Source organism: Diceros bicornis, chromosome 13 (assembly GCF_020826845.1).
Source record: "Diceros bicornis minor isolate mBicDic1 chromosome 13, mDicBic1.mat.cur, whole genome shotgun sequence".
NCBI classification, from domain to species: domain Eukaryota; kingdom Metazoa; phylum Chordata; class Mammalia; order Perissodactyla; family Rhinocerotidae; genus Diceros; species Diceros bicornis.
The window spans coordinates 23,106,132-23,123,534 of NC_080752.1; the positions used below are offsets into that span (position 1 = coordinate 23,106,132).

The 17,403-nt window shown below is 59.4% G+C and overlaps 1 protein-coding gene across 1 annotated transcript in view; it reads right to left on the minus strand.

The window, feature by feature from the left end:
• Positions 1–17,251, minus strand: part of MORN1 (MORN repeat containing 1) — a 31,217-nt gene extending 13,966 nt beyond the window's left edge. The window contains exons 1-7 of the mRNA XM_058552687.1: positions 17,171–17,251; positions 15,885–15,956; positions 14,686–14,784; positions 13,983–14,093; positions 12,568–12,658; positions 11,850–11,937; positions 89–185 (exon numbers count right to left, since the gene is read on the minus strand). Of these exons, the coding sequence (XP_058408670.1) occupies positions 89–185; positions 11,850–11,937; positions 12,568–12,658; positions 13,983–14,093; positions 14,686–14,784; positions 15,885–15,956; positions 17,171–17,246 (634 nt within the window). The 5' untranslated portion in view covers positions 17,247–17,251. The remainder of the gene's footprint in view (positions 1–88; positions 186–11,849; positions 11,938–12,567; positions 12,659–13,982; positions 14,094–14,685; positions 14,785–15,884; positions 15,957–17,170) is intronic.
• Between the last annotated feature and the right edge of the window lie 152 nt (positions 17,252–17,403).

Here is a 17,403-nt window from a genome sequence, read left to right on the forward strand (position 1 = left end):
GGCCACCTGAGAGAGAACACGGCCGGACCCAGACATGACCCCACAAGAGGACCTCACAAGGCCAACGGAGAGGCCGGGGGACACCCACCTGCTGGGTGGCCGTTGATCCACATTCCACGGTAGACGACCCCAGAGCAGTGAGCCATGCTGCCCAGTCCACTGAAGACGTCGCTGTGCCACTGTCCCTGCAGAGAGAACCGCGTGGGCTCAGACGGGCATGAGGTCAGGGGGCACCTCCATCCCCGCACAGCAGGGCGGCCCCCTGGCTCCAAGGGACCCCGGGCATGGAGGCTGCTGGGAAACCACGCTGTCTTGAGGGCGAGAAATTACACTTTATTCGAATGCAACCCAATTGGCTTTGCAAAATGCACTCCTCTTTGAGCTTTTAGAATCCAGGAAGTTTGGGAACAATGGCACTTATACAAAACGCAAACAAAACACAGGCTCAAAAGGGCACACTTGTCAGCACAAAAATCCTTTTAATACAAGGACATTGCAGTTGTGCAGAGTGTGTCATAAAACAGGCCAGGTCTGCGCGCGGCAGCAGCGTGGGCAGAGGAGCCGTGAGTGTTCGGCACACGGGCCCTGATCGTGAAAAGGCCAATTAAAAACACAGTGCGAACCCACACAGTCGTACAGCTGGGGAACGCCGACTCTGCCTCCCCCACAGCAAGCCTCGCTTTCTAAACCATACACATGACTCGGTGGAAGAACAATATGAAACAGCAGGACAGGTATTTTCCTGGAAAATTTCAAGATCCTATTTTATTTGACTGTGAATCACTCCTATTGGAAGAAGAATTAGCCAAAGGCACCTCCTGGTTCTGTTCCCTCTGCTGCGGGAGCTAATGGGGCTCTCGCTTTCCTGCCCTGCATGTGGGCCGAGGCCGCTCGGCAGCTGGGGCCGGGCTGCAGTCAAGGCGGCTGGGGCCTCTTCCCTGTGGAGGGCGCTGCCCGCAGGGGACCCTGGGCCTGGGACAGGCGCCACAGACTTGGGGAAGGAACGCAGGACACTCAAGGACAAGCAGCTGAGGCCGGGGCCCGAGGAGCCGCAGAACAAGTTGAACCCACGTGCCCAGGGTCTGGCCTCTAGGTGACAGGGTGGCCCCAGAGCTCTGGCAGGCCCTCGGGAGCAGCCATTCGGGGCTACATGGCAGGCATGGGAACAGCTCCCGAAGGCTGCAGCCCCAACGAGCTCAGACACCCCAAAATCTGGGGAAAAAGAGCTTTCCACAGGCTGTTTGGAACACATGGTCCCTGTGCACGAGGGGCTGGGAGCCTGATCACGTTAAGAGATGATGGCAGCTCCGTCATCCAGGCCACGTCAGCTGCTGGCCCGACCACAGCTCACCCTCAGGCCGGGAGCACAGACAACTTGCAGCCCTCGGGGGCGCCTGACAGCAGCAGTGAAACAACATTTCTTGGCTTCGGGGGGGCCAGGCTGCCAGCTGGGGGTGCCAGGTGGGCAGAGGCATGGCTGCCTCTGACGGGGGCCTGGCTGTCATGGAGCCGCAGGGCAGCCTCATCCCTCCAGCCCCAAGACCCAGAGACTGAGTTCCCTGAATGGTCAGTGTTGAGTGCGGCTGACATCGCAGAGAGTGTCTCGATGTCCCCTAAGATGCAGCTCACGTCTGCAGGCCATGGGCCAGATCAAAATGGAGGCAAGGTTCTAAGGTGTCATGGCAGACGGAGAACCTGCAGCCACCCAGTGGGCCCTGTGCTGCCGTCCTGGGCTAGGGGTGGGGAGGGGGACTGCCCCAGAGTCACCAGCTGACCACCCCTGGTGCCAGCACGGGCCTCTGAGCATTATCTGTGGGTTCTTAGGGCCTGCTACCAGGAATGGGTTACTGTGCACGTGTGCGTCATGGGGTGTGTGCGTGTGTGTCTGTGTTGTGTGTCTGCGCGTGTGCATGCATCTGTGTGTGTGCATGTGTCTCTGTGTGTGTGCGAGAGTCCGTGGGTATGTGTGTGTGGTGGGGGCAGCAGTGCTCACTGACCACGATGGGCAAGGTGACCTGGAGGGGTGGGTAGCAGAGCAGGAGAGTCCTGGGCCAGGCCGGGCTGCTGTCCTGTGTCGGGGTGGGGACAGCCCTGGAGCGTGTGGGGCATGTGAACACGGCTGCCAGAGCTCTTCTGGCTTGAGCCCAGTTACGCTGTGTTTGCTGGGACGTGGCGGGCGACTCTCGGCGAACAAGTTGCTCGAATGCTCTCCTTACTGAGGAGACCGTTCTCCCCAGGACACCATCCCCAGGCCAATCAAATGCAAACCGCATGTGAGCCAAACTGAATCCATCACCCTGACCCCGCCTGGCCCGTGAGCCTAGAATTCATGCCCTTTTCTAAGGCCTCAGGCCTCGTGCTGGGAGCTCGGGATGCAGAGCGACGTTGGCTCAGTCCCTGGGCCCAGGCATCCATAGATGGTGTAACGGGACGTGGTCAGGCCCCAGAGAAAGCCTGGGCAGAGGGTGGTAGCCGCAGGGAAGGGTGGCCACCTCTCGGAGCAAACTCCTTCATGTGGGGCTGCGCTGCCCTCGCCCCTCCCCGCCCTGCCCCTCCCACAGCAGGAGCTCTGCTCACTGCACCACGCTGCGCCCTGGGCAAGCGTGCCAGCTGCCCTCACAACTGCTGTCCTCATTCCCGTCCCTGTGCAGGTGTGCTGGGCTCAACCCATCCTGCGGGTGGACGTGAGCCCCAGGGCCGGGCCATGTGCCGAGGCTGTTCAGGGGCAGGTGGGAGACTGGGATTCAAGATGCCGGAAATCAGCTCCGGAGCTCAGCCTGCACCCACCGCTGCCGGCTGCCGGCTGCCGGAGCTGGACATGTCGTGCACCAGCACGCGGGACCTTGTTTCAGCCTCCCTGTCGCCGTTCTCCATCACATGACTCAAGTGTTCCCGCCAAATGGCAGCAAGGTCCCGAGGCACTGGCTCAGAAGCTCCCAGCGGCCTTTCCCTTCCCTCCGGGTTGTGGTCACGTCCATGTCTCATCGCGTGGCAGGGAGGGGGGCTTCCTGGGGGCAGGAGTCACATGTCCACAGGGGCGGACGGCTCATGATGAACTCTGGCTCCATCAGGACAAAGTGCGGCTGAATCACCTCAGGCCAAGAGACTGCACACAGCACGATGACCACCGGCCCGTTGGCCGGGTTGGGTCACAGTCACAATGAGAATGGCCATTTCTCCTCTCTGGTCACCCTCCCCATCTGCTCGGCCCTCTGCAAAGCACCAATGGGGGCTTCCAGAAGGAAGGCCAGGCCATGGGGTGAGCCCGGGAAGGAGAACACTCAGGCGGGTCATTTAACACCAGAACATCGGCTGATGGTCTATGGGGAACGGGGGTTCCACTGTCAGCCAGGGAATAGCTGCCTGACGAGTATGCAAACTGCTGTAAATGTGCCCGTCAGACAAGACCTGCACCGGCTTCAGGGTGAGTGGCGTCAGGCTGGCAGCTGCTGTTCAGGCTCTTGCTCCCAGCATTTAGCCTGGTTATCGATGACAGGCCCCCGTCGATCACACTCCCAGAATCTGAGTCCACACCACAGTTCGGGGTGAGCTGGATATTCATGGCTTTAATGCAGAACTTCACTGGGACAAACACATTCTGGTGAGCAGTGTAACTAACCCAACAGCGCAGAATCCTTTCTAATTAGTGTTATAAATCACACGTCTGAAAATCCTGCCCTTTCTCAGTTAGCTGACGCACTCCCAAAGCACAAACAAATGCATATTAATGGATCTGACCGAGGAGGCCGGCACCCCGGGGGTGTCATGGGGCTCCTCACCACAGAGGCCGAGATCACTGCTGACACCATGCCCGGGGGCACACACACCTGGTGTTGGGGGCTTCCACCGCTCTCCCCGCTCCTCCCTGCCCACGTGAGGACCTGTGCTCAGCAGGCACAACTCGGGACAGAGGCGATGACGACAGGGCCAGTGTGGGAAGGGCCACCCCCCAAGTAAAGCGAGATTGAGGGGAGCAGGAGTCCAGCCTTAGGATGTGGTCCTGCAGGATGAGAGGGAGGCGTACCTAGTCACCCCGTGGTTGCTGAGGCGACCCTGGGACCCTGAGGCGGACGCTGTGGGCCGGCGGCCCAGCCTGGCCTCTCCATCCCAGTGTCTCCATCCTGGCCAGGCTCAGGGACACGGCTGAGCGCTCACAGCTCCCAGATCCGGACCCGCGTGCTCATCGATGACACTTTGTCTCGATGACACTGTTTCACTGAGCACAGTCACCAGGTGGTGGGATGAGGACAAGGGGCTCCTTCAGTGCCTTCCCCACTACAAATGAGTTTGAATAAATTGTGAGCAATAAGTACTTGACTCTTTTCTCGTTTCAGGAAGCACTTGATACTCCTGTTCTTTCTGAGGGAAAAGTTACTATGCTTTTATTGGAGTTTTTCTGCAGCTGTGGTGCCTCCTCTTGCGTTTTTGGGTGCTCCCAGGAACATACTGAATCTCCACTCCGGTCAGAACCCACTCTCCCCGGGCCTGGCTCTCCCAGCCACTGCCCCAGACAGTATTCACAGTCTGGAGGAAGGAATCCTCCCCGACCATTGCCAAACCTCAGACCTGAAGCCAGTGAGGACCTCCTCTGAGGTCACGGGCTCCGAGACCAGGTAGCAGTGGTCTGGGGTCAGGTCACATACGAGGATATGGCCCCAGGTCACCTGCCTGGGCCCTGCGACTGTCCAGGGGGCCGGGGTCTCCAGCTTGCGAGGCGGCCTGCTGGGGCAGCAGTGGCCACATGGGCCAGCGTGTTGGTGGCACAGGTTGGGTACGTTACCCATCAGTCTTTGTGGATGTAAGTTCCCTCACTTTCCAATTAACAGCAGGTCCACAGGGTGTCGTGTTTGACCTCTTTGATCCTGGTCATGCACTCCTCGGATTTCAAAGTGTGAATGTGATGAGTTTTGCTGATGCAAATACAAGCTGCCTTCATGTGTCTGGTTCTGACATCCGAACCCCACAGGGAATACGGGGCTCCGGCAGCCCAGACCCCTCCTCCCACGTGTGCTCAAACCAGGCCAGATGCTTCTCATGGTCTTTCTGTATTCAGTGCACCCTTGGAGTCACTGCCCCGCATTCCTGGACTGTGACCTCTTGGCTGGAGGACGGTGGCATGGGCACAGAAGGCCCCTGGCATTCCTGGAGACACACAGGTGAGGAGAGGCAAAGCTAGGAGCCGCCCACAGGTGAAGACTCACATAAGGCGGGCCACCTGCTCTGTGCAGCCAGCAGGTGCACCAACCAGCAGGCCTCCCTCTGTGAAAGCCAACGTGAGAAACACAGCCAATGCGCATGGAGCGGCGCCCAGGGACAGCCCGGAAGCCGGCAGCTGCTGACGGGGACCACGCCGCAGCCACACAGGCAGGGAATGCTCTGACGTGCAAACACGCGCGCGGCTCACAAAGAGCTTAGGCCTGCCTCCCTTCCACCAGGCATGCTGCTCGCCTCCACGGCACACACATGGTTCCTGGGCTCCATCAAGGACTTGCCAAATGATGCCACTCTCTGGGGGGCTGCCCTGCGCCCGCGGGGGGTCACCAAGCTTCGGCCATGTCCTCGGGAGGAGCTGATGAGCTCGCTGCCACTGGGTCCAGCAGATGCAAACCAGGAATATTGGGAGTGACCTGCACAGAAACAGGAGGGTAGCAGAGGCAGGAGACGCTCTAGGGCCCCAAGATGAACCGGTCACAACCACTGGCCACCCAACCTGACCGTGCAGTTCCCATGAAGAGAGAAGGGAAACCCTTTTGGCTGGGGAAACATTGTTTTTATTTTCTGACAGAAGATGCTATCACACATTTATTTTCAGGAATAAATTTTTTCTAGGACCAGTTTAAATGTTCATTCTAAAGCTCTGTGTCAAGGAATACTGGGGACAAAGTGGCAGAGATGGTTTGCAAAAGGCACACCTGCCGCTGGAAGGGAGTATCCACTGCCAGGCAGATACAAACAGCACGTCCTCTGGAGGCCCCGCCACCCCTGTGCCACGCGGCCGAGCCTCCCGCAACCGCCGACCTCTCCTGGAGCCTCTCCCTCCCCGGTCTGGACGGTTTTCTGTCGGACGGGCTGGGCCAACATAAGGGAGGGCCGCGGAGGGCTGCGGCGTGAGAACACCCACAGAGAGACTCACTGCTTTGCAGTCTTTCCTCAACATACACAAAACGCAGATGCTGGCAGGTCTGCAGTGAGGGGTGCCCAGGGCCGCCTTCTGGAGGAGACTTGGTGCCGAGAGTGGAGATCCGAGGATGCTCCGTGGCCTCACTTTGGGGGAAGAAATCAAAAGGTGGAGGAATCCCGCCAGCCCTACCTGGACCAGGACATTTCACATGTCCTGGCCGTGACAATGTGTCATCATGGAATCAAGAGAGTGGTGATAAGTGCTGGTGGCCCAGCCAAGGGAACCGTGGAAAAGAAGAGGGTGTGAGGAACCCCACAGAAGCCTCCAGCAAAGGATCGGAGCACACGCTCCCTGACAGCTGTGACGGCTGGCGGGGCATGAGGCTCACCTCTCAGTTATTTTTGTTGTTAAGAGGGCTGACATCCAGCAGGATGGCTATTTTCAAAAAAACAGAAAATAGGAAGTGTCGGCAAGGAGATGGAAATCGGAACCCTGGTGAGCTGTTGGTGGGAATGTAAAATGGTGCAGCCGCTGTGGAAGATGGTATGGCGGTTCCTCAAAAATCAAAAATAGAATTACCATGTGACCCAGCAATCCCACTTCTGGGCACGTAACCAAAAGAACTGAAAGCAAGGTCTCAGAGAGATACTTGCACACCCAGGTTCACAGCAGCGTCATTCACAAGAACCAAAACCTGGAAGCAACCCAAGTCCATCAAAGGATGAATGGATAAGCAAAATGCCGTCCATCCACACAATGGAATACTATTCAGCCTTAAACAGGAAGGAAATTCTGACACACGCCAGAACATGGATGGACCTTGAGGACATTATGCTGAGTGAAATAAGACAGACACAAAAGAACAAATATTATTTGATTTCACTTATATGAGTTCCCTAGAGGGGTGAAATTCATAGAGACAGAAAGTGGAACAGTGGGTGCCAGGGGCTGGGGGAGCGGGGTGGGGAGTGAGTGTTCACTGGGGACAGAGTTTCAGTTTGGGAAGATGAGGAAGTTCTGGAGATGGAGGGTGCTAATGGTTGCACAACAACGGGAATGCGCTTAACACCACTGAACCATACACTTAATGATTAAAATGGTAAATTTTAGGTTATGTGTTTTTACAATAAAATTTTTCATTTTAAAAGGAGGGCTAAATATTTCCCTTGCGAAAGCACAGGGAACTGTGCCTCCTGGGGGCCGTGCCTCAGGTGTAGCGCCCAACTGGGGGCTCCGTGTTTCCCAGGTGACCCTTCACACCCGGAGGTCGGGTGGAGGAGGCATCCCCACACCGAGAGGCCGGCGCTGAGACCCGAGAGCAGAAGACAAATCCACACACTGAGCCCCTGAGAGCGCCGCCCGCAAGACCCTCCGCCTGGCTCAATGAGCAGGCCAGGGACAGACAGGATTGTTTTTCTCGCACAAACGGCTGTGTGGAGTGTCTCCGGCTGCTCTGAAGTTCACGGTCTGCAGCAGTGAGCGTGCGCTGTCTGAGGTCGTCCCGTGGGCGTGGTCCTGATCCCAAGACGACCCCCCAACCCCCGAGGCTGCTCCCTCCCCACGCCCGGGCCAGCTGGCTGCACAGCCAGAAACAGCCTCACCACTGCTCCTCTGGGCCTGGCCCCTCTCTGTTCACCCTGTCCACAGCTGTCTAGAGGCTGTCTTTTTATTTTTTTTGCTGAGGAAGACTGTCCCTGAGCCAACATCTGTGCCAGTCTTCCTCTATTTTGTATGGGGGATGCCACCACAACATGGCTGACAAGTGGTGTAGGTCTGTGCCTGGGATTCGAACCCACGAACCTGGGCTGCTGAAGCAGAGTGCGCCGAACTTAACCACTATGCCACGGGGCCGGCCCAACAAATCACTTTTAAAAGGTAGCTGGAGGGATGGAGGTCAGTAACTCACTCCGGCGCTGGCCCACCCTCCTGGACCCCTGTGCCAGATTCGGGTCTTCTGGTCCCCATCTGTGACTGCAGGTGAGAGCGGCTGCTTCAGTCCATGCCATTGCTTGCTGACCGGTCCTGAGTGCCTGGGACAGAGGCCTGGGGCTGCCCACATGGGACACTGCACGGGCAGTGCTCCAGCCGGGCCACCCACACGACCGAGGGACGGTGTGTGCAGGCCGTGCTCAGGGCCCTGGGTGGTACCAGTCCGAGATGAGACCAGCTGAGGTCGTCAGAGCGTCCGAGGTCCCCTGAGCACAAGAGGCCCCGTGGGGTCGGGATGTCGCTGAGCAACAACAACTGTAGTGGACAGTGTTTGAAGCCCGGGAGACATGACATGCGAGACCAGGCTCCTGCTCCAGGAGGAGCATCCACTCAGCTGAGGCGCGTAACGTGGACGAAACCGCTGCCTCCCTTGCGGGCCTCCAGGCTGCGCCCGCGTGGCCTGGGACCCCGAGGGGGCGGCTGTCCAGGCTTTCTGATGAAGTGGTCAGCTGTGGGGGCTGCAGCCCGGGGCGTTTCCCCCTCTGAAATCCAGCCGCCAATCGACGGTCAACTTGGAGCAAAGCGTCTCCAGCTCCCAAGCAGGAGAAGCCCCGTGCCAGGCGGGCAGTCCTGTCGGCAGGGCTAGGCTGCCCCCTGGTGGAGCGCGGCGGGCATCCAAGTCAGCTTGGCGTGCGGAGTGCCGTCCCTGGCCTGTCCCCTCGGCTGAGCCACGATTTGCAGGGGAGGCCTGGGTGGGGCCCAACAGTGCCCAGACCGCTGATGGGCACTGACCCAGTCAGTGGGCAGCCATGGCCCTGTGGTGAGACCCTGGAGGCGGCCAGTGGCCGAGGGACAGGACAATCCTGGGGTGGGGCCGTACTGGGGAACATAGAGCTCCCTCCGCCAGCCCCGCCCCCGGCTCTCCTGCACTGACCCCAGAGTCTCCCGGCCCAAGGCCAGAACTGGGTTCAGGCCATGCCACTCTGCGGCTCCCGGGTTGGGAGGCCTCTGTGCCTTGGTTTCCTCATCTATAAAATGGGGAAGAGGGCACTTCTTCGGAGCTGTTGAGAGACCTGGCGAGTCAACATGTGAGGAGGTGAGGATGGTGCCGGCACCCGGGACGTGAGACCCAGTACCACAGCAAACGATCCTTCTGTGCGCTCTAGAAACTTGACCCCTGGACACCATGGGGTGACTCCGGCGTGGCAGGGTGGGTGCAGGGAGGAGCAAGACTTCGCCCGGGACCCCCGCGTTGCTCTGGGGGGTTGAGGCGAATGAGTGGCAGCTGCTGTGGCTGCCCCGACGGCTGGTCCCACAGGGATGGATGATGCGCCCTCGGGGAGAAGAGACGCAGCTTCTGCTGGGTCACACAGCGTTTCCCAACAGGCTCAGGTGCAAAGTGCCGACTGCGCTAGCCCAGGCTGGCAGGGCGGCTGCAACGCACGCGGACTGAGGACACTGCCTGTGGCCAATGGCCTTGCCCAAGGCTGCGGTTGCAGGAGTGGCCTGGCTGGTGGGTTCACCCATGCAGAGCTTAGTCTCACCAGCAGGGAAGGCAACGCACGGGGTTTCCTGCGTCCTGGGCCCCACATCTAAGCACGGCCGTCGGGGAGCCTCCCAGGCCCCCACCCCCAGCCGCTCCATCTCAGTAAGGGCCCTGTGCCAGTTACCAGTTCATCGCCTCTCAGCCCCAAATCCACCCTTCTTCGCCCGGCTTTGTGCTGCTGAGCGGCACTGGTAAGGTTTCCATCTGTGGCTGGTGCGATGCTGGGCTCTGCCAGCAGAGGGCAGAGCAGGGCCCTGTGGGGGACAGGCCTCCCCAGGGTCCAGGTGTGTCCACTCCTTACTCCTAGGGCTTGGGCGGCGGGGGACCCAGTGGTGTTGTCTCTGCATCCGGGGCGGCTTCCCGCAGACCAGCCCCGGCAGCTGGCGCCTGGGACACTCCTGCCCCTAGCACAGCCCCCACACCCTGCCTGTCTCTGTGGGGTCTGACTTGGAGGGCTGGGCTTGCCCTGTCCAGGGCCCAGCCTTTCCCCATCTTCGCTCTAACTTGGATGTGAGAAACCTGGCGAGGATGTGAATTCAGCCGACACCATAATTCTGCAACCCCCACAATGACATCCCGTTTCAGCCCTGTGAACGTGAGAAAGGAGGTGTCCTCTCGGGCTGCTGTGGGGTCTCTGCTTCTCTGGCTGTGACCTGAGCGGAGAGTTCAGAGACCTGAGCTTGTTGTCTCCTCCCTGCACGTGCTCCAGGAACTCAGGAGAGCCGCCCCACAGCCGTGCCTGCAGCTGTCACCACTGCCCTAACAGCCGTGTGCAGCCATGCGTGGGTTCCCAAGGCCCTTGACTCAGCCAGCAAGTCACAACCAACCACGGTGACAGCCCCATCAGCCCCACTCCTGAAGCCACTGCTGCCACGGATTCACGTTTCCAAGGAGCTCGGCCCCCAGCCAAGCCCAGGGACCCACCAAGCCAATTCCTGAATCCCATCTGTGGACGTGTCCCCGGGGCCACTTTTGCATTTGCTATTTCCACACTTCTGCTTTTACCCCCTGCAGTGGCTCACTGCCCTCCACCAGTCGATCACGGTCACATTAAGTTACTGGGGTGGTTTCTGTTTCCCAACTGGATTCTGGTGCAGGCACCACATCTGTCCCTCTGACGCTCAGGCCACCAATCCAGGAGTCATCTTCACTTCTCCTCCTGCCTTCGCCTCGACATCCAATCCGTCAGCAAGTCCGGTGTCTTTACCTCCAAACCATCCCGAATCTGCCCTCTGCACCCCACGCAGGCCATCATCACCTCTCCTGCAGGACCCTTGGAATAGGGACCAGAGGGACCCTTCAACACAGAGATCAGACCTCCTTCCTCCCAGCACTTCCGTGAGCTCAGAGGGAGACTGCAACCCTACCACAGCTCCAGGGCCTGCGCGACGGCCGCCTGCCCCTCCCACACCCTGCTGCGGCCAGCGGACGGGTTCCTGCCTTAGGGCCTCGCCCCTTCTCTTCCCACTGTCCATAACAACCTGCCCTTCGGTCTTCAAGCGGCGGCTCCTTCTCGTCACTCACGTCTCAGCTCACACTCAACTCTTGGGTGGCCCACGGTCTCTGCAGGGCCGACGGTGCTGCCTGTCCACTCCTCGTGGGCTCGTGCGCGTCGCCACTGACCGGGCACAGGAGCGACGTGTCGACAGGACACACGTCTGTGGCTCCTGCTCAGTTTGCTCCTGGCCAGGCACACAGGCCCGCGTCCAGGAAAAAAAGCATGATGGCTTCTGGGGGCCTGGAAAGCTCTTCCCACAAGCCTGCATCTCTCTCACCCACCTTGTAGCACCTGAAACCCCACCCTCCACCTCCCAAGAGGCAACACCTGCCGTGATGAGGGGGTTAAGCGGGGCTTGGAGCCTCGCTCACACAGAGAGGAGAGGGGCAGTCATGCCTGCTTCCCCATGTGGTCACGGGTGCACCTGGACTCAGGGCATCTCTCATCAAAAAAGCTTCACCGGGTGGGCGTGGGCATCCTCAAAGGAGTGAGAAACGTCACCTCATTCCCACAAAGTGACAGCGTCGGGTCATGAGGGCATTTCAGGAACCAGACTGGATGAAAAGGTATTAGCCAGGGCCCCTAACCTCTTCACGCCTTTGTCTTCTCATCAGTAAAATGGAAACAGTCGCTGTCCCAACCTCGCAGGGTCGTGAAGAGCAGCATCTGAGCTGCACCCTGAGAATGCCCCGGGACAGAGCAGACACCCCAGAGGGGCTCCCGCGAGCCTGGGGTCCCGGCAGGTTCCCAGGTACCTGGTAGGTGGAGCCGTCGGCGCGGCAGAGCACCCCGTGCCCCTGACGCTGGTCCCGGACCCAGTTGCCGTCATACTTGTCACCATTCCTGAGGGACAAACACAGAGGCTGCTCTCAGGCCGGGGGAGAGCCAGGTGGCGGCGCTGACTCAGACCGGCTCCTCCGACCGGGGCTCAGCACGGGCCACCGGGACTAAGGCAAAAATAGGCCCTGAACAGATGGCCGTGAGCTCCTGCCTTGCCAGGGCCCAGCCGCGGAGGGGCAGGAGGCCTTGGCACTCGGCAGGGGTGCGATGACAGAAGCCCGGTCCTGACGTGGACACAGCCACCAGCCTCTGCTTGCTGGGCCCCCAGGTGTGCAGGATTTGACAACGGAGAAGAGAACAGAGAAGAGGGGAGGCGGGCCCGCAAATTCCAATGGCAGGATTTTGCACGAGAAACTGCCCCAGGGGTTTACAAGGCAGGCTTAGGGTGTCCAGCACTGCACCTGAGAGAAAGCCTTTGTGCCCACAACCCTGCCACCACCCGCTTTCCCAATTGCCGCCTTCTCTACTAAGTACACGAATAACCAATTTCAGTAACTAAAGGAGAAAGTACAGAATCACACCAAAACCACACACCCTACTGTGATGACCAGACACAGGCAGGCAAGGAGCAGATGTCGGGGGGCGAGGGGTGGCTGTGGGGTGGGTGAGGCCGGCATACTCACTGACACTCACAGAAAGACCATGTGCCCCCGGCCGTGCCGCTTGTTGTTGTGGAACGCCCCCTGGTACACTTGTCCGTCCTGGTCCACCAGACACCCGTGTCCTAGTGAAGGAGCCAAGAGCCGAGCGTCACCTCGTGTCCCTGTTGGGCAGACCCTGCTCCCATGAAGGGGTTTGCGGGCCCTCCCAAGAGGAGGAGCGTGGTGTGGTTGGGAGAGGCCGGGGTCAGCGCCCCCCAGAAGCCAGGCTGTCCTTCCAGGCCGGCTGCACAGGGTCCCTCGGCACCGTCCCCCGCTCCCTGATTTGGGACAGCACCGGCAGTCGCAATGCCAGTGGAAGTGGCTCCCAGGTCCAGCTGTCAAAGGTCCTGAGTGAGGGTGGGAGGGGGGCATTTAAGGGGTCCCCTAGACCCCAACATTTGAGACTGAAGTGCTCTGCTGTCTGGCTGGGACAGCGCTGCTGTGCAGTCAGAATCTGTTTGCAGGCATGAGTAAGTTCACAGTGAGTACGGCTGTGCTGGGCCTCGAACGATCTACCCAAAGGGCCTTGGTCCGAAAGGCCAGGGGACACACTCATGAGGATGAGGCTTCGCTAAGCTCTGGTATTTTCAGGTTTTGGACAATTTGGCAGAGCGAGCGTATTTCTACTTCCCATGTAAGCAGACATCGGAAGCACAGAAGGAAGTTGCGTCCACGATTAGATTTGTGGTGACTGCTCTCTGGTTTCTTGGTGGCAGCTGCTCTCCCAGGAACAGTGAGCGCTCTGGTCTTCGGGCCAAGGTGACTGCCTGCCTGCTCCTCCCCTCCCGCATCTGCCCCGCCATCCTGGGGCAGAGTCCCTCCCCCCCGCCCCGCTCAGGAATGTGCCCTTTGTCTGGCAGAACGTGGAGGAAGTGACTGAGCTGAGGCCTCAAGAGGACCTGCAGCTTCTCGTCTCTCCGGAGCCCCCAGGCCGAGGGTGAGGACACTGGGGACCGCCAGCCTGGTTGAGGCAATGACAGCAGCCACATGGGTGACCCTAAGAGAGGCCAGAAGACCTGCCCAGCCCAGCCCAGGCCAGACTGCTGACCCCCAGGATCGTGAGCAAATAATAAAGTGGCGGTTGTTTGGAGCCGAAAGGTTTCGGGTGGCTTGTCATGCAGCGGTGGCTCACTGATGCACGACCACGTCCCACGCCCAGCCCCACACACACTCAACCGCTCAGACTCTCCCCGCCTTCCCCACCTCCAGAGTCAGACAGGCTGGGGCCGTGGTTCCTGCACCCGAGTGGGCGTGAGGCTCCCTGGTCAAGCGCAGACTGAGCCCATCCAGACCCCCTGAATCGGAAACTCGGGGAGGGGTGCTGATGTCCAGGTTCCCCACAAAGCATCCTGCCCTGCACAGCCCCCGGCACGCAGCCACACTCAGCGAGTTCCTGTGGACACAGACCTTCTCTCACGCCATGGGAGAGCTCCCCTTTGTAACGTCCGCCAGCTTTGTACTGCATGATGCCATGTCCTTGAGGCTCCCCCAGAACAAACTGGCCCCAGTAGGTGTTCCCTGGTGCAGACAAGGAGGAGGGGGAAACAGCGTCCAGGGTTAGAACTGTTGCCTGAGCCTCGCAGGACCAATTAGTTCCCGCCTGTTCCCTGACCGATGGTGGCAGCAGGTGCCCCTTCAGATGAGGGTGTCTCTCTATCTTCTTACTTACTCTGGTTAATGAGAGAAAACATGATTAGGTGGGTCTGGTCCTGCCCTCCAGGGTCCTGCAGGGGCGTGCAATTCCCTTCCGCAGCCGTGTGGGTGCAGCCTCCCGCCTATGGTGGCCCTCGCCGTGGGCATCCACGTGCCCGAGGGCAAAGGCCTCTCGGGGTCAGAGTCTGTGGGGTGAGCCTTCTCTCCACCAAGAACCGACTACCATGCTTGCCCATGAGGGTCTGGGGTCTGGAGACAGCCCCTGGCTACGCTGGGGGCAGCACTGTGGTTGCCCTGCCCAGGCTGGCACACTGTGGTTATGGGATACCTCAGGGAAACTGGGGATCCCTAAGTTACAGATAGAAGTGCCTTTTGCATCCAGAAGGGAGGGACCAACTTACGCCAGAGACAGTTTATGAGAAAGAAAGGACACCCGTCACCTGTCTCCAGAGCTAACCTGACGAGGCCCAGTGCTGGCAGCCTTCTCCCATGATCTCTCCATCCACAAACTGGCCTTCGTAATAACTTCCATCTTTAAACACCAGCTTCCCATGACCTGGTAAAAGAAATTGTGATGCGAAGTCAGATAGCGGTCGGGAGTGACCGCTGGCACCCGTGCGTGGCAGGGCTCATTTCTTAGAGAGAAGAGCTGGGCTTCAAAGCTCTTAGGCCTCTGTGTTTGGCTCCATCTCTCGTCCAACATTTGCTCTCTGTGAACTCACCGGTGTACACACTTATCAATAAAAACGTTCTTGAAACATGACTGAGCTCCCTGCTGCTCAGCCAGAGTAACTGCAGAGCCATCAGAGGTGCAGAGAAGGCCCCACCCCCAATCTGCTCAGAGGGACACTACGGTCACCTCACCTCCGTCAGTGCAGGAGCAGAAGGAGAGAGAGTCTGTGGGTGCAGGGTGACACCGAGAATACATTTCACAAAGGAGGAACCACTCTGTCCAGGCCAGGCTCTGACAGGAGTCTCAGAAAGGAGCCTTCACGCCTGGGCTGGAGGACCAGAATCAGAGATTTCAGCCCAAAATTGAGAAACATCTACGTGGCAAAAACACTATAACAAAAGTCAAAAGTTTAAAAATATAGAAAATATTGGTAGCCAACAGATACAAAAAGAGCTCGTATGAGAAAATACCAAAAGACCAATCCTCCAGCAGAAAAGCAGGCAGAGGCTATGAGCAGGCAGCAACCCCAGGCAGAGATAAAACCGTGTGAGCATAAACTTTGGAAAATCTGGACCCACCCCTGGGGACCCTGGGTGACAATCACTTGATACGTCTCTCCACTGCTGCTACGGTTTTCTACAAAAATAGGGAGTCTCTTCATCATCAGAAATAAACCATTAAGGCAGTTTCCACTTTGGCAAAGACAAACTAAAACTCCAGGGAGTTTTGCCAAGTTGCAGCTTCCCTGCAGACGGTGCCCCAAGGCCCAGGAGAAGGCAGCACACTGAGGGGCCTCCCAGGACACCAGGGTGGCCTGTCCAGCAAGCTCCAGCAATGCAGGAAGTGGCCTTTCATTGGCCCGAGTGAGCGTGAGGGCCCAGTGCCGCTGGCACCAGTGCCACCCGCCTGCCCAAGCTCCCCGAGGAAACAGTCTGTCAGCTGCCAGGTGGCGGCTGCAGGAAGAGGCCACAGATGTCTCTTACCGTGTTTCTTCCCTCCTTTCCATTCTCCTTCATATCTAAAGAAAGAGTTCGGGTATATGTAGACACCGTAACCTGAATATTGAAAAGAAGATGCACAGGTGAGCATGTCACACAGAGACCTGGCTGACGAGCACCAAGCACTCAGGAGGGGCGGGCTCGGGCAGTGAGGGAGAGCATGCAGCCCCCGGGGCCTCTCATGGTGTCTGAATGCTTCATCTCCAGTGAACTCCCCAACACTGCTGCCCAAAGGTTCAGTTTAGGGGTCAGGACTTTTCCTGTTTTCCGTCCATCCATCCACTCATTCATTCATCTATGCAACAAACACAAGGAGCACCGACTTGGTGCAGAGAGGCAGGCCCCATGTGAAGTGGGCTAGGATGAGTGAGTGCAGGGTCTTTGAGAGGTGGTGGGGTGGGGAGGGGTGGTGGGAGGGTCCAGAGGCTTCCTGGAGAGGGGAAATTTGAAGTGAGTTGAATTAGCCAGGGGAAGGTGAGGACACTCCAGGGTGTGGGTGGGGTGAGCCGGACCTGCCACTTCTCTGCAGGAACCCTCCAGTGGCCTCCTGTCCCCTCAGGACAAAATTCACACTTGCATTCAAGGAGGACATGCCCAGCTTCATCTTCTGCTCCTCAGCTGTTGGGCGCACTACCCTCCACTCCCCACACCCGCAGTTCCTGGAATGGGTAGGGTCTCCTCCCTCACCAGCCCCTCTGGTTTCAAGGCACAGCTTGAGGGGAGCGGTTCTAGGGAAGCGTGGGGGTTACCAGACCCCTGTCTCTGCCATAACCGAGGGTCAGCTTCTACCTGCAGGTACCGGTGTGGACTAAATTCACCCCGGTCCTACTTCTTTTATTCTATGAACAGCTCCTATCAAATCTCCTTCCGAACCGCGCACCCAGAACGTCGGGAGGCGCGGTCCTGCGCCCGCCCTGACACCCGGGGCCGGGCTCGGGGTGCTCTCCGGCTCGGTCTCCAGGCCCGGCTGGTTCTGCTACTCTGGGCCAGGACCCCTGCCCATCCCGCAGGGCACCAGCACACACGGAGGCGCGCCCTTCCCAGGGTCGGGGGCGACAAGGGCTCCCGAGAGCCGACTTGGGGTCCGGGGAGGTGCGCGTGGGAGCCCCGCTGGGATCGAAGGCGCGGGTTCTGGCCTCGGCTCCGGGACTTGGACTTCCTAACGTGAAGATGCGGGGCCAAGGGCGCGCAGCGATCGCCGGAACCCTGCCTGCCTCCCTTCCATCCCGATGAAGGCCTGCCCGTGCCTGGCCCGGGGCTGCAGCCATTACCGTCCCGCGGCGGCCGGCCCGGCGCGTCCCGGCGCGGCAGGAGGGAGATCGGTCTCCCCTCGCTGGCGGCTGCCATCTTGCCGCCAGGGGTTTCCCTTAGCAACCAGCAAAGCCCTCCTCCATTGGGTTGCTGGTCGAGAGGGGGCGTGGTCGCGGCGGCCCAGTCCCTGGGCGACAACAATCTCTGGAGCGGAGCTATCCGGGCCCGGAGCCAGAGGACGCGACTGCGCCTG